General features: G+C 44.9%; 2 protein-coding genes across 4 annotated transcripts; both read right to left on the reverse strand.

Annotated features, from left to right (window-relative positions):
• Window positions 1–1,569: 1,569 nt before the first annotated feature.
• LOC6724946 (hypoxia up-regulated protein 1) lies at window positions 1,570–5,649 on the reverse strand. Of its 2 annotated transcripts, none has more exons than XM_016173102.3 (3): window positions 5,429–5,649; window positions 4,576–4,889; window positions 1,570–4,501 (listed from the first exon to the last, which is right to left on the reverse strand). In XM_016173102.3, the coding sequence occupies exons 2-3, from the start codon at window positions 4,884–4,886 to the stop codon at window positions 2,041–2,043; spliced, it is 2,772 nt and encodes a 923-aa protein (XP_016037811.1). In that variant the 5' UTR covers window positions 4,887–4,889; window positions 5,429–5,649; the 3' UTR covers window positions 1,570–2,040. The 2 variants fall into 2 exon arrangements, with proteins under 2 accessions (XP_016037811.1, XP_039152524.1); XM_039296590.2 differs by lacking the exon at window positions 5,429–5,649 and adding an exon at window positions 5,228–5,246.
• A 4,027-nt stretch (window positions 5,650–9,676) lies between these two features.
• LOC6724950 lies at window positions 9,677–23,380 on the reverse strand. Of its 2 annotated transcripts, XM_039296600.2 has the most exons (3): window positions 23,293–23,380; window positions 22,254–23,233; window positions 9,677–12,683 (listed from the first exon to the last, which is right to left on the reverse strand). In XM_039296600.2, the coding sequence occupies exons 2-3, from the start codon at window positions 22,616–22,618 to the stop codon at window positions 11,750–11,752; spliced, it is 1,299 nt and encodes a 432-aa protein (XP_039152534.1). In that variant the 5' UTR covers window positions 22,619–23,233; window positions 23,293–23,380; the 3' UTR covers window positions 9,677–11,749. The 2 variants fall into 2 exon arrangements, with proteins under 2 accessions (XP_039152534.1, XP_016037812.1); XM_016173101.3 differs by having other exon boundaries at window positions 22,254–23,374.
• Between the last annotated feature and the right edge of the window lie 304 nt (window positions 23,381–23,684).

Genomic DNA, 23,684 nt, shown 5'->3' on the forward strand with positions numbered 1-23,684 from the left:
GTTCTTTGTTGTTTTCGCTGGCTCTCTTCTCGCTCTTCTTTTTCCACTCCACTTCCAGTCAACTTCACTCTCACTGCTTCTTCTTCTTCTACAGCTCCTGCGGCGCCCAGCATGCGCTGTCTTGCTCGCACTCTCTGCTTTTTTTAAGTTCAGATTTGCACTTTGATTTTCCCGACTTACTATCGTTTTCTTATACTGTTGATGTGTTTGTTTGTTTGTTGGTTTGTGCTGGGCATTAAAGCTGCAATTGGAGTTTTAAACACGTGTTTCACTCAGCTTGATATTAACTTTTGTATTATTATTATTGTTGTTGCCGCGTCTAACGCTGACTAGCCAAAACAAAAACAACAATCGGTAGTTGGCTTACACACACACACCCGGACGTACACAAGAACAGCAGACAAAACCTGACACACACTTGTATCAATCTCTAGCGCCATCTCACTCGCACAGCAGGTCTCTTGCCTACGCAATGATCGAAACTCATCGAAACCGATTGGAAATCGGCAAAAACAAAAAAAAAAACAAATATCGCGTTTCACCCCTATCCCCCTCTTTGTTAACTACCGCTTTCTGCTGAGTTTGTTATTTTTGTGTGCTCCCCACAAGGATATTGTTACAGAAAAACAGCTCGAATTGAAAGAAAAATGGAGACAAATGAGACAACCCATGACAAAGAGGAAAGTTTCAAATATGGGCAATCGAAAATCGAGAAGTGAGCCAATTTTTTTTTTTTGCCGAGGCTCCACTGTTCCCAGCTGCATAACTGTTTTCCTCGGCACCTCTCTTTTGCTCTCCTCCACCACCTTTTCCTCCTGCTTCCCACCACCCCTTCTTTCACTGACCGAAGTCTGCGTTTTCAGCATTGCATACACACACACACACTCGGACGCACACACTGGCACTTTTAATCATTTATCAATATTTAAGCGACTAAGGCGAAAAACTAACTGTGCACGGAGGGAGCCCCAAGAACAAATCCTTTGTTTGCACGGAACACGGAGCACAAATAGAGGCACAGATACACGGAAAAACGGCCGCAGAAAGAAGCAACTCTTCTCGCACACATACACTTGCGCAAATAGGCATGTAGTTAGTTGTAAGCCAAACCGCAGCGGAGAAAATTCTTCAGGAAAAAGACAATAAAAAAAAGAAAAACAACAAAATAATATACGCACACAGCTGCGAAAATTGTGACACGGAGAATTAAATTCAGTTCCACGCACGCCCGCCCGCTTTACCTTTTTTACCAACAACAAATTAGTGATCAGCGAATGGCGATACGTTGGTCATCGATGAATCCGACAGCCGATGCTTATTCGTGTATCGGCATATCGATGGTTGGTATCTATATGCAAATATAGCTAGAAGTCTTAACAAAGCCCCCTACCTCTTAGTGAATACACGAACCATGTGTAGCTGTACACGCTTCGCAGTTAGCGAGGGCACAAGCCAAAGTAACGACTACGTTTCGGGGGGAAATTTAAAAATCGGTTGTAATTATTAAATGTCAGTATTATCTACTTGTGACACAACGCGCCACGCAAGGAACCAAAAGGCCAATCCGCGTACAACACAATGCAAACTTTATTCGTTATGTTTCGCTCCTTACGATTTCAGATTTATTACGATCTTATCTCGGCAATTAACTCATCCCGCCCAATTCGTTTCGCTACTTTCGCTACAATAGATCAATAAGATATAGTGGATATACATTTAGAGGGGTCTGTGTGAGTACTTCTTCAAGTCTTGTATTTCCTATGCGGAATGGTATGGAAATGGAAAATGGTTTTTACATTAAGTTACGGTTTACATTATTTTGTTTTTTTTTTGTGTGTGTTTTGTTTTCGATTAGAAGTAGCATAATTTAACCCCGACTTTAGCTAAAAAAAATCATAGAAATAAAGACGCCCCGTTTCGCGACCATTTGCCGTCTTTTTCCCCCTGTGTTACCCCCGATGTGAATCCTCCTTTGAATCCTAAGACAGGCACTTGGCTTCCTGCTGCTACGGATGCTCGTAATCCCTCTAGTTTGGCCCCTTAGAGCTCACTGTGCGGTGTCTTGGTTTCCTCCTCTGCAGGCGTTGGAGTGATCTCATCTACGGGTTCCTGCTCCTGCTGGTCCTCCTTTGTCGCCTGTTCCTGCTGCTGCTCGCCGTCCTCCGATTTGGTGTCATCGCCACTGCCGGAGGCGACCACTTCCTCCTCCTTCTTCTTCTCCTTTTCAGCAGCGGGCTTCACCTTGGGCTTCCAGATCTTGATCTTGTTTACCAAGTACTTGACCTCGCGGTCCAGCAGGCTCATTTTGTCCGTTATATCCTTGACGGTCAGGCGGATATCCGCGTTCTTGGCTAACTTCTTCTGGGCCGCCGTCTCCGTCTTCAGCCATGCATTGGTTTCGGTTATAACTTTGTCCAGCGTGTCGATCTCCACCTGAGTAAAGACGTCCTTCTCGGGATTGGTGTCCTTAGTGAGATTGCGGCCAGTGACCAGGAACTTTTCGGCGCCATCAATCATGCCCTTTAGTGCTTTGATGGCCTCTGGTCGCTCCTCGTGTTCCCAGTGGCGGGCCAAAAAGACGTTGGATAGCTTCTTCAGTTGCGCCAGCTTTTCCTCGTAGATCTCAGCTTTGGGATCCTCCAGATCCTCATATAGCCATTCACCCAAAGTGCTGCATTCGGCAAGCAGTTTCTCCTTCTCCTCGGCGGTGGCACACTTAGCGTACGACTCCTCGTCCAGTTTCTGTTGCACCTCGATGATGTGGGCTTCGAGGGCATTAAAAGCTGATTCCAAGCGGACACGTTGCTCCTCAGCTTTGTTAATGGCGGCCAGTTTGGCCACTGATTGATCATACCCGGAACCGGCCAGAGGAACAACAAACTGCGTTTGGGACTCGTACGTCACCGGGGACTTGACCGTAACAAGCTTGATTGTTTCGTTTTTGGCCTCGGAGTCTTGTTTTGTGCTCTCCTCAGACTTTTGCTCCTTGCTAGCCTCCTCTTCCTTGGCATTTTCATTATCTTCCGATTTAGATGGCTCTTCGCCTGCATTAGCTGTCTCTTCCTGCTCCGAATCGTCCTTCTTCTCCTCACCCTCCTTGGTAAACAATTTACTCAAAGTGCTGCCAAACTTGGACAAAGTGCTGTCTTCATCCGCATCGTCCTCAGGCTTTTGCTTCTCGTACACGTACTCAACGCCTGTGCAGCGGAAAATGCCAGAGTCATCCAGGTAGAAGTAGGCCTTGATGCCCTTGTTATCCACCAGTTCCTTTTTCGATTTCTCCAGCAGCTCCTTCACCTGCTTCAGCTGCACCTTGGTCACGTTCAAGCTGCCCAGAGCGGCAATCTCCTCCTTGCTATAACGATCCAAATCGGCGTAGTTGACATAGAACTCAAAGTCGTCGGTGTGCTTGTTGAAGGTAATGACCTTCTTTTGGGGATAGGGGTTCATCAGGGCAAACAGGGCACGTTTCACCTGCTTCACGGCAGCACCATCGCCTGGATCCCGTTCAAAGGACACTTGCAGGGGGAACAGCGTGGCATCCTTGACCACAAACTTCTTCACTTTGAAGCCGGCCGATAAGTCGGCTGCCTTATAAACTGCACCCATAGTGGCGGATTCATCGGCATTCAGATTCTTGCCCAGCTCCTGTTTAATGACAGCTTTGATGGTTTCTTGCACACGTGGAACTCGGGTGCCGCCTCCGAACAAAATCACCTGGTTGATCACGTCCAGACTGAGGTGCGACGAGGCCAAAGCTTCTTCCAATGGTTTTGTGGCCCTGGGCCAAAGATCCTCGCAGATTTGCTCCAGCTTCTCACGAGTGACGGGCAGTTTAAAGTCAATGTCCTCTATCAGGTTTTCGATTTGAGCGAAGAACTCCGTATTGGCGGAAAGGACATTCTTTAGACGCCCTGCTTCCTTGAAAAGTTTGGCCAGTGCTCGGGGACTGGTGGTCACATCGGTTTTAGTCTTCTTTAGGGCATTAAACTCTTGCGCCAGATAATCACGCAATCTCAGTTGAATCTCGAGGCCTCCCAGGGTGCGATCATAACCAACGCCAAGGACCTGGACCACCGGGTTGATCTCCCTGGTTTGTTTATCCTTCACCAACTGGTAGCTGACCACAGCGGCTGAGGTTTTGTAGGCGCCCATATCGTAGAAGAGGAAATACTGGGCCGTTTCGTTGATTTCGCCGCGATGGAAGACGCCGTAGTTGAGAGCCACCGCCGCATAGTCATTGATAAGCTGGAGCACCTTCAGATTGGCCAACTGGGCGGCGGACAACAGAGCCTCCCTTTCGGCTTGGCCAAAGTAACCGGGCACGGTTAGGACGCACTCGGTGATTGGCTGCTGTACGGATTCCTGGGCGAACTGCTTGGCCTTGACCAGCATTTGAGCAACCAGTTCCTCCACGGAGAATTCCTCGGTGTCGCTTTTGCGGAACACGACGGTGTTGCGCTCCGGATCACCCACAATGTTGTAGTATGGGAAGCGTTTCCTGAAAGCGATTGATTTAGAGATAAGTCGATGGGACGCAACAATGACGTGGCCCAAAGCAAACCAACCACTTACCTATACAAATCCACAATGGGATTATCGATGGTCTTGCCCAGCAAATCCAGAAGATAGCCATAGGCCGAGTTTGGATCCTTGATTCCAATTGTTTGTGCATCCTCGCCGATGGTTCGCGTTCCATCGCGGAAGGCTAGGATCGCGGGCGTCTTGCGCTTGGACTCGCGGTTCAGGGCGATTTCCATAGGCACTCCGGGCGACACAACGCCCACTTTCATCCACTCGGTGCCCAGATCCACGGACATCACGGCGGCTCCCTGGGAAAGGGCAATCCCCGCCAGCAGGGCGCTCAAAAGGAGCACGAGTTTCATGGTCTGTGCGGTTGAAAGGTGTTCAAAATAAAGCATTGTGCACAGGATTAGATACCCCATTAAGTACTCAATATGTATTTAACCTCTGCATTGGAAGATCTTTCTAGAATTTGACCAAGGACCAATGATTTGACTTAAAAGTCTAACTTTTTACAAAAATGCACCCACTACTTTTACCTATATTTCTTAGCTGCAGAAATAGCACAAGAATAAGTTGGGTTTTCAACCGTTTTAACACATAATTTGTGGGACGAAAAGTATGTCTGACTTTTGCGAGGAAAGCTGTGCTCATGTGGCAGCGGAAATTGTGTTTAACGCGTACTTAGGTCTATATGGTTTACCGGCGAAATTACTGAGGTGGAATGGCTTTCAAAGGTCTTCACGGAAAATCGACGAAGAGCAATAACCTTTTACTTCCACATTTCTTCCGCGATTCTTTCACTTCTTTTTTTGCAACGCAAGCAGCTGTCTGCGCCCCGCCTCCCGCCCTCTGCCTATCCTAACTCTTCCATCCTTCCAGCCAAGTACCGCTTTTTACTTACGTGTCCCGTTTCGTTCGTCGCTTCCAGCTGTCCTTTGCCACTCGCACTCGCAAATAGACTTTTATTCAACAGTCACCTATTTATTAATTATTCAATTCACAACGTCGACTGCTATTCGAGTTGTAAAGTAAAAAACAGAGTCGCCGCGATTAAGAAGAAGAAGCAGCGGCACACGAAGAAGAAGAGGAAAACGTTGACGTGTTGATTCGACCGGGCGATAGCAATCGATAAAATAATCGAGAGACTGTCACTTTGGAAGGCAGGCGCTGCCAGATCGCGCTGAAGTGACCGCCACAATTTAAATACTAATTGTGAGCAATTAAATTATTTTTGTACAAAATTTCATTTTAAAATTCAAAATTCTTCATGACTAATTGCAAAACACCAAAGAACAACCATCCACTAAATGATTATGAGTAACCTCAATGTAAGAACAGGAAGAGATGTCCCACTTCTTGCAAATCTAAAGTTATAACATATGTAGTTGGCAATTCTAAGTTTTTTTCTTTTTTGCAGCAAGTCAACCCACATATTGATAGCTCAGCACTCCAGCGATGACCGAATTTTTGAGCGAAAGTGCTGACGCGTTATTAAACTATACTTTGTATACTCTTCTTATTGAGATTATTGACACCATGAGCAACTTACTATTACAATTCCAAAGAATTCAAATTAACTGAAATTAAATCACCTAATCACCTTAATGTTAGATTTGTTGCAATCCTAATGCGAATTATCCTGAAAAAATTACAAAACCCAAACTAGATAACAATTCATTTCTTCAACAATTATCTTTAAATTAAAATTGAATAGGTTCCAACTTCCAAACGTAAAGGGTATTAAAAGAGTTAAATGAAGCTTTCTGCTCACATCGCCAACTCAACTATTCTCACATTAAAAATAAAGGTGACTGGAAAACGATCGAATCTAGCGAATTTAAATGGAATCGCTTCAAATGCAGAATAGCACAAAGTGAACCCACCGAGTGTCCAAGCACAGCAGACTGCAATTGCGCAATATTCTTGGTGAATTTGTAAATTTCGCTGATCTGTTTTCTCTTGGCCATATAAAACCCGTCCCGTTTCAAAAAACCGTAGTCTTAATTCTGTTAGCTATGTGTGGACGACGACTGCTGTTCTTGGCGGCCTTTGGCTGCCTTTTGGCCACCGCGTTTTCGCTTCCGGCGACCAGGAATGAGGAGTTCGACGACGGTTTCCCCGAGTCCGAGTTCGACTACGAGGAGAGGCACACTAGGGAAATTCCGGCGCAGGCCTATGCCCCACCGGTCGTTTACAATTCGCAGTCCAGCTACTCGCCGGCAAAGGATCAAGGATATTCTGCTCCTGCCGCCCCGGTTTATTCGCCTGCCGCCCCATCGTATTCAGCGCCCGCATCCTCCAGCTATTCAGCGCCTGCTGCCCCGTCGTATTCGGCACCCGCAGCACCCAGCTATTCAGCACCAGCAGCACCCAGCTATTCAGCCCCAGCAGCACCCAGCTACTCAGCCCCTGCCGCTCCATCGTATTCTGCACCTGCTGCCCCATCGTATTCAGCGCCTGCAGCACCCAGCTATTCAGCACCTGCAGCTCAAAGCTATTCAGCACCAGCAGCACCCAGCTATTCAGCGCCTGCTGCTCCATCGTATTCAGCACCCGCAGCACCCAGTTACTCAGCACCCGCAGCACCCAGCTACTCTGCGCCTGCTGCCCCATCGTATTCAGCGCAAAAGACATCCTCGTACTCGGCTCCTGCCGCCCCAAGCTACCCCGCTCCGGCAGCTCCAGCATCGTCGTATTCAGCTCCGGCTGGTCCTTCATATTCGGCTCCTGCTGCTCCCTCATATTCAGCTCCATCTTACTCAGCGCCCGCCTCAAGTTATTCGGCACCCAAGGCTCCAGCTTATTCAGCTCCAGCAGCTCCATCTTACTCCGCACCTGCAGCTCCTTCATATTCCTCTTCTGCTTCTCCTTCATATTCATCGCCTGCATCGTCATCCTATTCAGCGCCAGCTGCTCCGACTTATTCAGCCCCTAAGGCTCAGTCGTACTCCGCTCCAGCCGCTCCATCATATTCAGCTCCAGCCGCTCCATCTTACTCAGCTCCTGCTGCTCCATCTTATTCAGCTCCAGCCGCTCCATCTTACTCAGCTCCTGCTGCTCCATCTTATTCAGCTCCTGCATCTTCATCTTATTCGGCGCCTGCTGCTCCATCTTACTCAGCTCCTGCCGCTCCATCTTATTCAGCTCCTGCATCTTCATCTTATTCGGCACCTGCTGCTCCATCTTATTCAGCTCCAGCATCCCAATCTTATTCAGCTCCTGCCGCTCCATCGTATTCAGCACCTGCATCATCTGGATATTCAGCAGCGCGAGCGTATTCAGCAGGCTCTGCAGCACCAGCTTCTGGCTATTCAGCACCAAAGGCTTCTTCCGGTTACTCAGCGCCTGCATCGTCCGGATCACCAGCTGCTTCGTCGTACTCAGCTCCTGCATCCTCGTCCGCATCCTCCGGCTATTCAGCGCCCGCGTCGAAGTCATCGGGTTACGCTCGCTCCGAAATGGATCATCAGATCCTTGGTATGGCGAGGACCGCTGGCGGCTACGGATCAGCCGCTCCTTCTCCAGCTTATGGTGGAGCCTCCCTTCCCGCACCGCCGTGTCCCAAAAACTATGTGTTCAGCTGCTCGAGCGTTTTTACTCCAGCGCCGTGCAGTCAGGGATATGGTTACTGAATGCAAATCCAAGGCTCCTGGCCAAACTGACTTGAAAACGAGATTAATAAAATGCGAATTATGTGTGAAACGAATTGTGTATACCTATTTATGCCGAACAACTTAGGCCACAGAGATATTTCGACCCATGCAATCCATTGAGATGTGCCAGCTTATTAAAAACCGGTGTTTGATTGTCCGTTGAAGTTTCAAATCGACTGGGAAGTTTTATATTTTCCTTAGTGAAATGCAGAAACAAATCGTCACTGTTTTTCTTAGAATTTATTTGCAAATTGTTCACTTATGATGACCATCGCTAATGAATTATCACACTAAAAGCAACTCATAATAAATACGTACATCTAGGCTCTGTATAATTAGATCATATGTCATTTGTCATTCAATACAATTTTACTTGTCCTCACATTGTGAGTGGTAATTTCTCTGTTGCGGTCTATATATTCCATTAAAAAGCACTTATGTATCCTTAACTCCTCTACATGTTTGTATATACTAAATATATGTATGTATATATATATATAATCTCTATGAAGTTAAATCATTTGGAACATTCAAATCAAAAATGAAAGTGGAAAGCGATGTTTTCCAACTTTGCGACTACGATTCATTGATCGGAAATCAAGTTTATATAGTTGTATATATGTATGTATGTACGCATGTATGTATGTATGTGTATGTGCTAGAGAGACTGGTCCATAGAGTAAGAGGTATTATTCAGTTGGCAAATCATAAGTGGCCCATTTTGAGTACCTCACTTCCATCCTGTTCCCCCAATTCTTCTTCCCGCATCCAAGTGGGAACATCCTCCAATAAATGCAAGCAACTGCAAGGGATGAAAGTATCAAATTGAACCACCAGCATTCAGGAAGTCATCGCGTATTTTCCCCATTAATCCCAAAACCTAACCCATCCGCGTGCTAATGCGATTCCGCCGCACTGGAAGCCACAAGTCAATTTAGCCAAGGCCAGAAATCAAGAGTCGTTGAACGAGTGCGGCATTGGGCATTGGCCAAAAACCGAAATCCCAAGCCCGAAAGCTAAAGCCAAAGGCAGAGACAAAGACCCATCTAAAAGCCGGAGAGCGTCGGTCCAATAATTTGGCATTCAAAGCGAGCGGAGCGGAATGCAGTCAACGGAACAGTTTCGAGTGTTGATCATCGCTGTGCTTTCAACAAATCTGACCCCCAAATATGTATAAACACAACACAAAGCCAGCAGGCAGGGCAGCTCGACCCTGGCTAGGTCAACCACAGCCGAAAGAGGCGGCGACGATGATCTCACACACAGGCGCACGCAGCGATTTGGAATTGGGCAATCGTTATCAATGCGAGCCATCTGGCCAATTAGAGGGGGCGGGGTGGGGAACTTCGATCTATAGGAGCCAAGACATCTTGTGGGAAAAACTCAACTGATAGCAAGGATAACACAAAAGCCACAAACATACAAACCAAAACAGCAGTTTACGTGAGAAATCAACCGTCTACGAAATCAACGGAACGAAATAAAAACATGGATTCTTTGGACTTTTTTTGTATAATTTATTTTGCATTTGTTGCATAGCTTTGAATGTTCCATAGTTCGCCTGCGGCGCGATCAATACGCGATCGGGCAGAGCACTATATGTATGTATGTATGTATAATGTATATTGGTATATTGGTTCATCCATGTAGTCTGCATATGTAGGAATATTAACTATAATGGAAATACATACGGATAAGTTCACTTAACGTGTACGGTCATAGGCTAAGTAATTCTTCTACTAAAACGAACGATAATTGCATAAACATATCAAAAATAATCATTTCATATCATAAAAAAAACTTAAGCATTAACAAAAGTCGACGGGAGCAACGCAAATGGGGAAATGGGGGAACGGGGAAAATGGGGAAAATGGGAAAGGCATTCAATCGATGAAGGACCTGCTCTCTAGATTCTTAGAGTCTTGAGTCTTTGACTTAAAAAAAATGGTATATACATAGATATACTCGTACTACCCATGGAACTATCTCCACTTAGGGGAACGGAACAGATTGCTTGTGTTTGTGGTCTGCTTTCTTCTGGGCCAAAAAAGACGCGAACGCGAACGAAAACAAAAGCGAGGAACGAGGAACGTGAAACGTGTAACGAAATCGAAAGCTTAGGCGAGGCGAGGCGACTTATAGAAAATGCAAAAAATATGTTATATCTATATATAAAATCAATGAAAGCCAAGCGATTCTCTCTTTCTTTCGCTTCTCTCTTCTCGCGGAAAGAAAGTACAGCACGCGCTTTTCTTCTACTCGATTAGTTTCTTTTCTTCTTCTGTCTTACAAATACTAAATGTTCGTTTACACATAGATCATAATATTCATGATTTAATGCCTGGTATATTTTGTAGTACTTTAAATGTTAATTTTTTGTGGTTTCTTTCCTTTTTTCACTTCACTTCAATTCTTCCCTTCTTTTTTTTTAGCCAAAAACTTAAAATTCTATCACAGCCGTAATTTTTTTCGAAGAAAAAATTGTTTTTTTTTTTTTTTGTGGTTTTTGCTTGTTTGTCTTACTTTGTCTACTATATTATTACCTTTATAATTTGTTAATTTGCCCGATTTGTGTTTAAATCTTTTTGAATGCACTTTTGTTGTTTTTGTTTTTGAGGCTTGCTTTCATCAATATTTTAAAAAATTCTAATTGCACTTTTTTGTATAATATTTTGTGGTTTTGTTTTTTGTTGTTTTAATTGCTATTTTAACTTGCTTTCATGTCTCAGTTTTCTTATTAGAACATTGTCTTCATCCTTTGTATTTGTGCACAGGCCAAAAAGTGGGAACCAATTAAGCTTAATAAACGAAGTTCATTTGGAATTTAATAAATGAAACCTTGCATTGTTTATTTTTTAGAATTTGTTTGGGATAGCGTGGTGTGTTCTCTTTCGTTAGTTAGTTGGTTGGTTTTTTGTATGACTAGGAGAACTTCGGAGGTTTTCTGTAAACACTATATTTGTATGTACGCATATTTATTTCTCAACGCAAGACATTTTTTGACACTCTTTCGTGTGTGAGATATTTTATAGAACATCCAATGGATGGGATTTGTGTAGAAAATACAAAAATTCAGTAGGGATAGCAATGTGGAATGTCACTGGCATATACATCATATACATAGTTTTTCGTTTAATTGGAAGTATTTAGTATTTTGAATTAAACGGACCTCTCTGCGAAACCGAAATGGAAACCACAACTGAATTTTTGTCGATTTGTTACAAGTATGGAGTTGATTTTCCTTGCTTTAAATATAACTTATAGATTGTTCTGGTTTTTTGTTTGTTTCTGCTGTTTTGACTACAAATTCTTTGATTTTTGTTTTTTGTTTTTTCCATTGCCTACAACTATTTTTGTGTATTTTTGTTTGTACAAATCGCGACTGCCATTAATGAGTAATACTGGCCAATCCGCCCGATCTTCTTCCTGCTCCTTCCTATATAATAATAGCTTAGAGATTAGTACATGGGTCATAGCCTAAATGTTCGCTTAAAAACGGTATGCAAATGTCTTATATAAAATCTAAACTCTTTAATCTTTGTCTGCTGCTCGGGGATTCACTGGTACTTTCATGTCTCCAACGAGGTGACCACCAGATTGTGGAACACGCTGGCCGACTCGCTCATCATCGCCGCCTGTCCGCAAGAATCGCTGCTGGCGCCGCTCGGCGGCGTCGCCGTTCCCAGTCTCAAGGCGTCCATGATCACCTCGAAATCCTTTTGGTTTTGGTTCATGTCGAAATCGACCAGCTCCAGATGGTGGTGCAAATGGTGATGGTGGTTGAGATGGTGATGGTCATTCAGCTTCATCCGTTTGCCTCCGGGCATTTCGACGCCAGCGCCTGCAGCTCCTCCGATGCTACCGATTCCACCGATTCCTCCCACATTCACATTCATTCCCATACCCAAGCCAACCACATCCAGGGGACACTCCTCAATGGCGGAGATCAGGCGCTGTGGCGGTATGTAGAACTGGGACAGAGCCTCGCGCACCAGGCGATCACTTTCGTCCTCGCTGCTGCTATTGCTCCTCAATCTCTTCCTGCTGGCGGACAAGGCGGCCTTCTCCAGCTGCTCGGCTCCCTGGGTAATCTCCGGATCGATTAGCAGCATGGGTGCATTGATGGCGCTCAGCTCCCTGTCCAGTATTTCCAGATCGTTGACCAAGTTGCAGCTGGACAGGTGGCGCTTCCGGTTATTCACGCGTTCCGATGCCGAGCCCGAAACGGAAAGGGGCGCCGAATTGGCCGCCTCGGGAGCGGAGGCTCCAGCGGGTGTCCCCAGCTGCTGACGCTCGGGCGGTTGATTCTCCAGGGAGCAAATTCCGCCGCGACCCGACGACGATCCGTTTGAGGAGCCAAAGGCATCGACAAAGGAGGATGAAGGCTTGCCGTTGGCGTTGATATTATTGCTAGTGCTATTGCCGGCCGGCTTGGCGTCGTCCATGTTCGGCTGGAAGAGATTCTCACGCGCCAGTTCGGTGCTTGCACCGCTGTCGCTGGTTCTGCAAGAAGAGAGAGAAAGTGGTGGGGAAAGTTAGTCAACGGTGGGTGGCAAAGAGTGGTTCAAGTGCAGGGACTGTTCGATAATCAATGCACAGATATTAATGCATATCTCTGGTATCTCATATTCATTTTAGCCCACTTCATTCATCTCTGCTTTAAGGTATCGGGATCGAGACTAGAGCAAGCTAACCTAAATCCCTTCCTGCTTTTATCCCACCTATCGACGCCACAGAGACCCATGGCACACAGAGCTGTGTCAAATCAGTTAACGGTGTAATCTCGCCATAAACATTTCAACGCCCTTCGATAATATAACCAACCACCCACTCCTCACCTCACCCCATCCCATCCCAGCGCCTCGCATCCCAGATCCCAGTCCATTCGAAACTTAACTCAGCCCTGACATCGGTGTGTTTGTTTCCAAGGGGTTTTTCCGCCAGCCTGATGGGTGGGTGTGTATTTGCGGGAGGATTTGTGCTGGAGAGCGCGAGGAGTGGAGAGCGGCGGTCGGGGTACGTTTTTAATTAACTGGGCCAACAACTGTGGCACAACTGTGGGCCGCCTTCTGCTTTTGGCTTTTCTTGGTGACCAGCAGCGAGCGAAGTAATTTCAGTAAATTTCAGTAAACTTCAGTAGATTTCTCTTTCAATAAAATCACTGTGTATGGCGCACCGTCTCCACCCCTCGCCACTTCTTGTTGCTCCTCCGCGCTCAATATGGCAACCATTTGAAGTAAAATGAAGAGCAAAAAGAAAAGGCAGTCCATAACGGAAGGGAAAAACACAAACTAATAACGTTGAAGCAAGGTGGATAGCAGAAGTGACACGGTACAGGTTGAAAACAGACGTATGTTAGATAGGTTTGGAAATTCTTTTAGAATCTGACAAATTAGATCAAACAGGTAAAATGGTATCCCTGATTAACCAACTAATTTGTGTGGTGAGGAGATGGGGGGTGGTGTGGGGCACCTTTTAAATGGGGAAGTGGTGGGTGGTTTTGTATAGCAGGCACAACAGCGCATTAAAATGCGCAGCTGAGCATGTCAATGTTGACTATTAAAGCGACGCAACAAAAGCAATATAACTGACAACAAGAATGGCAAAAGCGGCAATAACCAAGGGGCCCGAGGAGAAAAAAAATTAAATACACGCCGCTGGAATGAGAGAGAGAGAGAGAGAGAGGAGGGGGGAGGGGGTGAAAAAAAAGCGAAAGTATGGAGGAATCTGTACAAAAACAAAACGAAACGATACGAAACAAAACCCAAACGAAGAAGCAACAAAAAATCGCTCAACTTATAGAAACCAAAAAACCAGAAAGCGTACAACAAAGGGGCCAAAAGAGGGGCCTTTTTGGGGGCAGGGGCACAAAGTGTGTTAGTTGCGTTGTTGTTGCTGCTGCTGCTGTTGCTTTTAATGCACGCGCAACCGTTAACTTGAAATGATGGACGGCCAAAACGAAATGGGAGCAGCAAAAGCAGCAAAAGCAGCCAAGAGCGCACTGAGCAGTAGTTGCTGGCCAAATGAGGTGCCAGCCAGAAGGCAGCGGAGAAGATGGCCGAGATGGCGGCGAGAGGAGCGGCGGATTGCACAAGTGGCCCACAAAGCGGAGACAAAGTCGAGTTGCGGAGAGGGGGCCCCAGCCAGAAGTGGGGGGTTTAATAAGCCGTAAATCGGGCGAGCTTAACTGGATTGACTCGCGAAAGAGAAATACGTATGCAAAAAGGGCAACCGCCACTCGGCTTACTCAGTTCTAGCGATAGTTACCAATACTACCTACATCTCAGTGGTGCCTCTTCCCTGTTGCCAACCGGAACGAAGGGCAAGAGGTAACCTTTTCACCGCGCCAGTGCCACTGCCAGTTCCGGTTTTATTGCCAAATCCGAACACACTTTAAAGCGTTCGGCAATGGCTATGACCAGCTAGCTGTGTTGCTTGTTTTTCGGCCATTTCCATCTACCAATGTTGGTAGAAAGATCACACATATGTATTCCAAACTCACGATAAGTAGGTGGCCACTTATAAAGTGCATTTGGCATGCAGCAGATGCGAGCAGCCGAAAGGAATCTGAGTATATGTATGTACATCTTAAAATAACCACAAAGCTGTTACAAAGACCACGATGAGTGTACCGTTCTGGATTAATCAGTGGCTTGTGGACGCAGTTTGGGGCTATTAATAAACCCGATTAATCACACACACAAAGTAATGCGTTATATGCAATGTAAGCCATGCAATTAGCACAAATCATCGCACAAATTCATGCGGCATGCGGCTGATAACTGAAAAAAAAAAAAAAAGCCCAAAACTTTTGGGTTTGTCACTTCTAGTTTGCTTTCTTTGTCCTTCGCCTCACTGTCTTATCTGCGTCTTGCGTTTTGCGCACGTTTTCGGTTTTTTTTTGTTTTTTTCGGTCCGTTTTGCGTTAACCAACCACCCCATCCCCCAGAGCTCCTCATCCGTACCACGTTCCACATTAAATATGTGGCGACTTCCTCGCTGAATTCGAGCTGAAATTGGGGCACACTTATTACGCGTTAATCTCTTCTTGCCTCTTTCCCCGGCAAAGTAAACTTGGTCAACCTTTGCTTTTGTTTGCCCACCCCGCCCGCTCCATTTATTTTGGGGGGCTTTCCAGTTCAAGGCTCTTTAGCCAATGTTTTCCATGTGTTGCTACAGTGCGTACATACAGGCATACTATATGCGTAGGCCCCCGTACGTCGAATTCTGTGTTTCGGCCAAAAACAATGAAGTGCGACTGTGAAAAGTCTAACTAGATGGGAAGGGGGGGAGGAGTCTAGGGTTTTAAAGGTTCGGTACTTTATTCAATTCTTCCTGCGATTTACACATGGTTGACCTGTATTTCATTTTTGATTAATCGAATTGAAATCTGGCCCCACAAGGAGGGGATTGCGAGCGCGGGGGCAAGGATTTCCCTGCTGCACTTGACTGACAAGGGGAGCGAGTGGTGGGGAGGGGGCGGGGAAGGGTAAGCGAGCAAGAGAAATAGCGATGAAAGAGCGAAAGCGGCAAAGAAAGACGAAAACGTTGTCAAACGACAAGTGCACACAAAAGCAAAGGAAAAAATGAAAAAAGGGGAGCAGCAACAGCGCGGGGGGTTTCGCGTGGAAAAGTCGAGGGAGAAAGGGCGGGCGGGGACGGGTGGAAAAGGGGCGCCAAGTCGCGAATGTAGGACGCTGTTGGGGGTCATTGAGCGCGCTTTTGACTTGGTCCGTGTTTGCGCAGGGGGTGGTTGAGAAGGGGGAGGAGGGGGGCGTAGCGGGTGGAAGGACGAGGGAGGGGCTACAAACGAGCCGGAAGAGCGGGCGGCGAATGCCAGGAGAGGGACCTTTGAAGAGGGGCGTGGCAAGCCACATGGGGCGATGGCAGTTTCGTGTCAAAGACAACTTCATTTCGCAGTCTTCTTTTCTTTTCAAAAAAAAAAAGAGGAAAAAACACAAAACCCACTTGCACATTTAAATGGGCTTGTGGTTTAAATATCCAGAAAAAATCGCAATAAATTCCCAATAAGCTTTTCAATTCGTTTAAGCGATCACATTCACAAACTCAAAAAAACCAACATTTATGCACAAAAGAAAAGACAGCAAAGCGAAGCAACTCAGTTAACTTGGGATCGGTTCGGTTCGATACGCTTCGTTTAGGTTTGAAAATTCCATTACAACATAATAAAACAAAAAAAAAACCAGAAACCTTGGCACCTGAGCTGAATATATCCCCAGCAACACCTCAACTTTATCACCATCCATCCGCACACGTCGTGTATCTCTATCTGCTTATCAGTCCGAGCTTCCCTCTGATAACTTGATTGTCGCAAAAATAAGGGGGGAATGCGCGAAAAGGGGAGAAGGTGGGGAAGAGGGCGAAGGGAGCGAAAGGCGCGCGCGTGTCGCAAGGTTGGTGGGCGGGAACTGAAAAACAATTAAAAGTAATACAGGCGGGTAAACAATAACAGCGGCGGGAAGGTGCTGAAACTAGTTCCTATTCACCCAATCTTTATCCCACCAGCTCGCTCGCTCGCTCGCCCGCTCAGGCACTCGATTTTGTATAATCGAATGGTTCTAAGCATTTCGCAAAACAATGGTGATAAGAATAACAACAGCGAGACAAATGCAAGCGCAACACACAAAACGCTCGATAACAATCGAAGTAATCGATCTATGCAAAAATGCATAACTGAGCGATGTGACTGTGAATCTCAACGAATGTATATCACAAGAATCATAATTACTTATGAGTGAGTATTACTAAAATAGAACGGTTGCTTTTCAAAGTAGCTAGTGGTGGTGCAATTCGCATTACCGAATAGATGGTGAGATGGAAAAAAGAAAAAAGCGTCGGCACACGATTTCAAATCCGAATCGGAATCACAACAATAAAAACAAAAACAAAAAAAGCACGAAAAGCCCAGGGGAAAGGAGACAAGATAGCAGCCCCGAACAGAAAGAAGCAAAAACAGAAAACTATAAAAACGTCGTCGCAGTCGCGAAATTATTACGACGACGCCACAAAATGGGGCGGCCTGAGTGGGTTACACAAAATGCTATGCACTACACTATGCCACTATGCGATGATGTCTGCCGTGCTGCGGGTGTATTAGTGATATACGCTGATGTAGTGAGTGCCGGAGTGGAAGAGGAAGCACCACTGGCGTGGAGCACGAGCGGAGGAAACCACCAAGCAGACGGGTGGAGGGAGGTCTTCCGAAGACTGATTGGCGAGGAGATTCCGTTCGGTAAGCGATTGAATAAGAGCGTTTCTTCGGTACCTTGGCTGGGCTCAGTGTTAGATAGTACTAGCTGAAGTATTAGTTATATTTCGATAGGTTTGGTTTGGGTATTCCTGGGTACTCCCAGCTGTTTACTAATAGTATCTGTCCCTTTTCAGTGCGATGCCGCCACGATTGCATATATATTTATTCTGCTTTCTGCTGCTGTGCTGCGCTTTGGTATTTCATCCATAGTTGTTGCTGGCTGTCGTTAATGCTCTTGTAGTTTCTCTGGTTATTGTTGTAGTTATTGCCGTTGTTGTTGTGCTGCTTTGTGCTTGTTGTAGTGAGCGGCAGCGCCGACGACTGTTGCTTGGCGTAATGTCGAGAGTGTTTAAAATGCATAAAAAGAAGGCAGGCAGGCAGGCAGGCAGGCAGGCAGGCAGGCAGCAGGCAAGGCAGTAGCAACAGCAGCAGCAGCAATTTGTATGGATTTCATTTCAGCGAGCGGATGCATAAGCAATGAGCAGCGTGGATATTGTGTAGATAAACTTCCCCAAACTACCGTCATCCGCCTAAAACTCGCCACATTCAGCTTCAGTTGGTTTGCCTTAGGGCGAATTTCAATTTTGAGCCAAAGAGTGTCCGTAACTTGAGATGGTTGTTCTCTTTTGACAGGTCCTTCCATCCTTACAATAGTTACATTTATGGAGTACTCCGTTTTCATCTACGTTGTCGTCCTTTAAGAATGCAACAACGCAATGCAAATCAATCGATGAGCAAATTTGATTGCCGCATTGCAGAACGATAAGCGCATGCAAAAGCATGGCCGACAATCAGCGATAACTTATCGTCCATCGCTATCTCCGGCACATCCTCATCCTCCGCGCACTCTAAACGTACATATACATATATGTGCACATACATGGACATGTTTGTCCACTTGTGTGTATAATAACACTTATAAGCGGCTGTGCTTATTTCAATTTCACCGTTTAACATATTTTTGTTCGTAATTAAATTATCGATTGCAGCTACAGGAAAGCAACAGAGTAATAATAAGCACATGAGCATAAAATACACTATACACACACTGTATTCCATTCCACATATTCAGTGTGCGTACGTGTTGGTTTTGTGCAAAGGGGCGAAGAGAAAACATGTCAAACAAAGCACAAAGCACACAGCACACAGCAAAAGCAAAAAGGCAAAAGCAAAAACGGAAACGCGAGGCGCTGGCCAAAAGGAAAATCGGCGATGAATTAACTTTGCAAAGCGTGTAACGGTATGTTGAATTGTTTGTTTGTTTGTTTTCTCCTCTCTGATGAAAGCAAGCAAACGAGCGGGCCAAAAGAAGGAGAAATAAAGAAAGCAAGCTCGCCGATGATGGAGAGATAAATAGATTATCTATGACCGAGAGCAGGTGGGCTAAAAGACGAAAATACATAGGCGTGGCGCCACTTAACGGTTAAGGAAGTGCTCATATAGAGAACGCAGAATAAATTATATCCTTTAAGTTGAATTTTCTTGAAATTTTCGTAAGCTTCATATTCGAGTGGCTTATTGTACAATATCTACTTAGACCTCTGTACATACATCTACATACATAAAGAGAATTAATTGTCAAGCACTGCTTGCATTTCAAATTAGCAACTGGCACTAAATGCAGAACATATGTTTCTTTAGAGTAAAAAATGCAGATACATATACTTAAAAAATTAACAAAAATAATACCAAAAAAAAATAGGCTAAAAGACGCAGCGAACGTGTGGAAAGGCAAGACGAAAATAATGACACACAGATTCAAAAAACATCTATGTGTTGGCAAAGTCTGAAGGTTTAGTGCACTGGATGTTGTTGCTTTTGCTGTTGTTGTTTTTGTTGTTGCTGGTGTTGTTGGCATGTGCCCGTAAAAACAACAACAATTGCTTTGGCTATCGTCGCCTCTTTGTTGTTGTTGCGGCTGCTTTTTTTTTTTGTTGCAAGTGGAACGTGATTATTTCAACGAGCGCAACGTTTTCTTGTTGTGTTTTTGTTTTGTTTTTAGCGCACACCAACAGCAGATACAAAATTAAAAAATATAAAAAAACGATTCAGAGACAGAGCAGCCAGCAGTTGTCCGTACATATATATATATATACATATATATGTAAAAATTCCTATTTGCTGGCTTTGATTTCTTTCTTTATTCCTTTTTTCCTGGTGTTTTTCTTGTTTCGAACGATGCGTGTGTGCATTTGTGTTCCTGTATTTAATTTTATTTTTTTGTATTTTGATTGATTAAGTGGAATGTTTGCTGTTATCTTTCGGGGTTTCAATTGGTTATTGCTTGAATATTTAACATATCAATTGGGTTTTATTTTGGTGCCTTGCACAAGCCGTAGATGCATTGATTATTTCCGTTTGTTATTCAGTAATGTATTTAATACTTTCCGTGAAATGTTAATGTCTTTCTGTTGGTTTATTAGTTTCGGTGTTCATTTTTTGTATTTTCACATTTTTTGAGCCAAAGTATCTTTGTATCTTTCCGAAGTATCTTTAGATTCAACGATATCTTGCAAGCCCATTTGGATGGATAATCTACAATTCTTTCATTGCAATTAGATGGCTAAGTAGCCCAACAGCCCACTATGCCCACTTCGTTTTTCGAGCTATCTGGGACCTTTTTTTCCTAATTACTGGCCCAAACTACTTTTTCCATTGTTTCCGTTGGGCTTCTCCTCTGTTTTTAGTTTCGTTTTCGTGTCGCGTTTTTATGTCTCTGAGTATCTGCGTTTAGCTATGCTACGCTTTTGCTTTGCTGTGCTTTGGTTTGCTTTGCTTTTTCTGTGCTGTGCTGTGCTTTGCTTTGGTGGCTCGCTGCTCGTTTTGCGCTGCTTTTTGCTTCTCGCTTTGGGTTTTCTTTGGTTTTTGGCCTGAGCTTGGCCTGAATGTTGTTGGCTATGAAATATGCCGCTTTCCTTGTGTTCGTATCCGTATCTGTATGTGGTACGTATGCATGTATATCCCCATTGTATCTTCACAAGTATATTCGTATCTGTCGGATTGTTGCTGCAACATTGCAGTATCATCGGCATTGAGCATTGGCCAGCCAGTGGAAAGGGGCAGACAGACGGACAGTCCTTATGGAAGCCATAGAAAATGTTGCTTAGTATTAGTATTTGGGCCTGAATAATTGCATCATCGTTGGCACTGCCAAACTGACACTTTGTGCTAGTTGGGAGCACAGATACAAATTGTAGCAAATTACGTTTGAGCTAGTGAAGTAATAATCATTATCAAATCGAAGTCCCAATTCCACATGCAGCCATAAAATCAGCAATCATTCAACATTGGTGTCGATTAGGTGTTCAAACCCCCCATCCCCTTTCCACACACTACTGCTATCCGTCAGCCATCAGTCGGTTACGGATGCATCGCACACACACACACACACACATACATCTCAACACCTTGCATTATCGCATTTGCTTACTGTTCAGTTTTCAGTTTTCAGCTTTCAGTTTTAACTACCGCAAATGCCACGCAACTGGGAAAAGAGCAAAGTCGCCCACTCTCAACTCTTAACCTTTAAAACCCAGGCAACCGCACATCTGTGTATAGCCAGAGCTAAAGCTGTAGCCGTAGCTTCAGCAGTAGCTATATATAAATCTATATCTGTATGTACCAGTATATATGCGTATATATAGATATGTATGCATGTACGAGCACAATACGCACCACGCACTTTAAAAGGGCAAAAACAAATCAAGCATCCGCCGCGTGGGCGTCGCCCCCAAGTTCACAGTTCACATGACATACACATCATCATTGCCTCGCTTGTCGTGATAATGATGATGATGATGATGATGAGTGTAACCTGCACTGGAGGCTGAAATAATATTGCGAGACACACTCCACCCACTCGCATAATGAGTTAATTTATTTGGCAAAATTTACATACCGTATCAGGTATCAGGTATCAAAGGGTTTTCCAGCTGTGTCGGCTGCTTAGCTTAGCTCGACCTTTCGCTTCGAATACGAATCTCAATACGAATCTGAATCGAAATCTAAATATGCGACCGACCGAAAAAGAAACAAACGCCGCACACAAATGCCACAAAATTGCGTCTCTTAATTGGTTTGACTTGAAGGCATAATTGCTGAATTGCAAATCTATTTTACATGGGCTTAACTACTCAACAATGTCTGGGCATTTTCTCAATTCTCGCACAAATAATTCCTGGCCAAAAGTGTGGAAATGTGAATAGAATCGGCTGAAAAGGGCATCCTACTCCATCTACTCCATTCGAAGCGGTCATTTGGGCAACTGTTTCGCTATTTATGACCAAATACATTCGTTTTTAACCCGACAGCTGGAAGATTCATATTTCAAAAGCCGGACGCAGTAAGTTACTGGGTTTTCTGTTCGTTGCTTTGACTAAGTGCATGTAAAAATAGAAACCTCTAGAGTTAGTTGCTGAGTAAGTCGCTTGAAATGTACCAACAAAAACACACTCGAAACAATGATGTTCGATGCGCAAAGAAGGTCCGTTTCAATGAAAATGGGTTCGTACCTCTGGAATACTGGCGTAGATCTATAACCGCTATGCATATATCACAGGCGCTATAAGTATGGATTTCCTAACAACTTAACTATCTCATAACTCGCTAACTACAATCTTGTAAGAGATCACTGGCGATTGCACTACTTATGCAAGAGTTAGGCAACTGGATCGTTGCACAAATCGCAGTAGATTTTTAATTAAGGTCACTGGCTCATAGCCATTAAATCAATATCCATACTAAACCTAACCACATGAGTTTAGGATTTCGGGTTATGAGACTAAATGGAACTGTCTTCTCACCTGGGCAGATTCTGGAGGTAGCGCATCTGCTTCTCGCGCCGCAGCTCGTCGTTCAGGCGGCAGTAGGTGTTGTTGATGCAGACGCTGCGCCGCAGGTTCGCCTCCGAGTCCTTGATCCTCTCCATCTTGTGGGCGCACAGCTGGAGGATCCGCTTGCGCTCCTCGCGCTGCCGCAGCTTTGGCGAGATCATGGGCACACGGGAACGGTGATGGTGATAGCCGATGGGCGGGGAGCAGCGGGGTGGTCCAAACATGTCCGAGTCTTCGTCGCTGCTGCTGTTGTTGTTGCTGCTAATATTGCTATGGTTGTTGTTGCCGCTGCCGCCGTCGTTTGCAGATGCGTGTGTGTTTGTGGGCAAGGTCATTGTGCGTTTTTCAAGCAAGTGTGTGTCTTGTTTGCTGGCTTGTCTGTGGGGTTTTTCTTTGCCGAAGACAGAAAACAACTGCCTTGATTTGCAATTTGATTTTGATTCGGGTGATTTTCAATAAATTACTTGAAACAAGGAAGTCACACACACTCGGCTCGCACACGCACACACGCTCTCTTTTGCGAGCTCTTTTTGCTCTCTTGCACTTGCTGCTGCTGGTATTGCTGGTGCTTCTTCTTCTTCTGTCTGACTTTGCTTTTTCTTTTCTTTTTGCTGATTTCTGTTTTTCTTTTTGTTGTTGCCTTGCCTGAGATTTCACTTGGCTGTTCACCGTTAGTCGAGCCTGCCGCTTATTGTTGTTGTCTTTAAAGTTTGGCAAAATTCAAAATAATCCAGGACTTTTGAATTTTCGTGTTTTTCTTTTTTTTTAAGAACTTGCACTTGCTTACGCTATGTAGTCAAACACAATAAAAAAATGCAACAAAAACGGTCAGATTTGTTCGTTTGGTTTTAGGCACACAATTGACTCAAAATTGCAGAGGGGTCGGGGCGGGGGCTTCACATTAATTGTTTATATTTCTTAGTGGTCTCTTCGAATTTTTCGGTGGCCGCCTGTTGAGGGTTAAAGGTGAGGGGTGAAGAGAACTTGGTGCTTGGTCACCGTGGCTTACTGTTTCGGTTTCTGTTTCAACCGCACACGTCCGCACGGTTCTCGCGTTCGAAACGAAATAAAAACGCAAACGCTGAATGAAAGACGTTCGCTCGCAGCCGCTGCCACAGTGGCGTCGCTGCCTCTGCCCGCGGCGGCAGAGCGCACAGATGTTGCGTTCAAACGGAAGTGACTTAAGAGAGCGCCTAAGAGAGAGAGAGTGAGAGAGCGAGTGGCCTACGTGCGTATTTGTACATGCATACACACAGCTGAGGCAAACAAATAATAACACCTAGGCGCTTAAATAAAAGTTGTTAGGCCAATCGTCTCAAACTAAATGAACTTATTGACTTTATGAACTAAGTTATTAGACATATTGTATTTATCTGCATCTTTACAGACAAAATAATCTTA

The sequence above is a fragment of the Drosophila simulans genome, chromosome X, assembly GCF_016746395.2.
Source record: "Drosophila simulans strain w501 chromosome X, Prin_Dsim_3.1, whole genome shotgun sequence".
NCBI classification, from domain to species: domain Eukaryota; kingdom Metazoa; phylum Arthropoda; class Insecta; order Diptera; family Drosophilidae; genus Drosophila; species Drosophila simulans.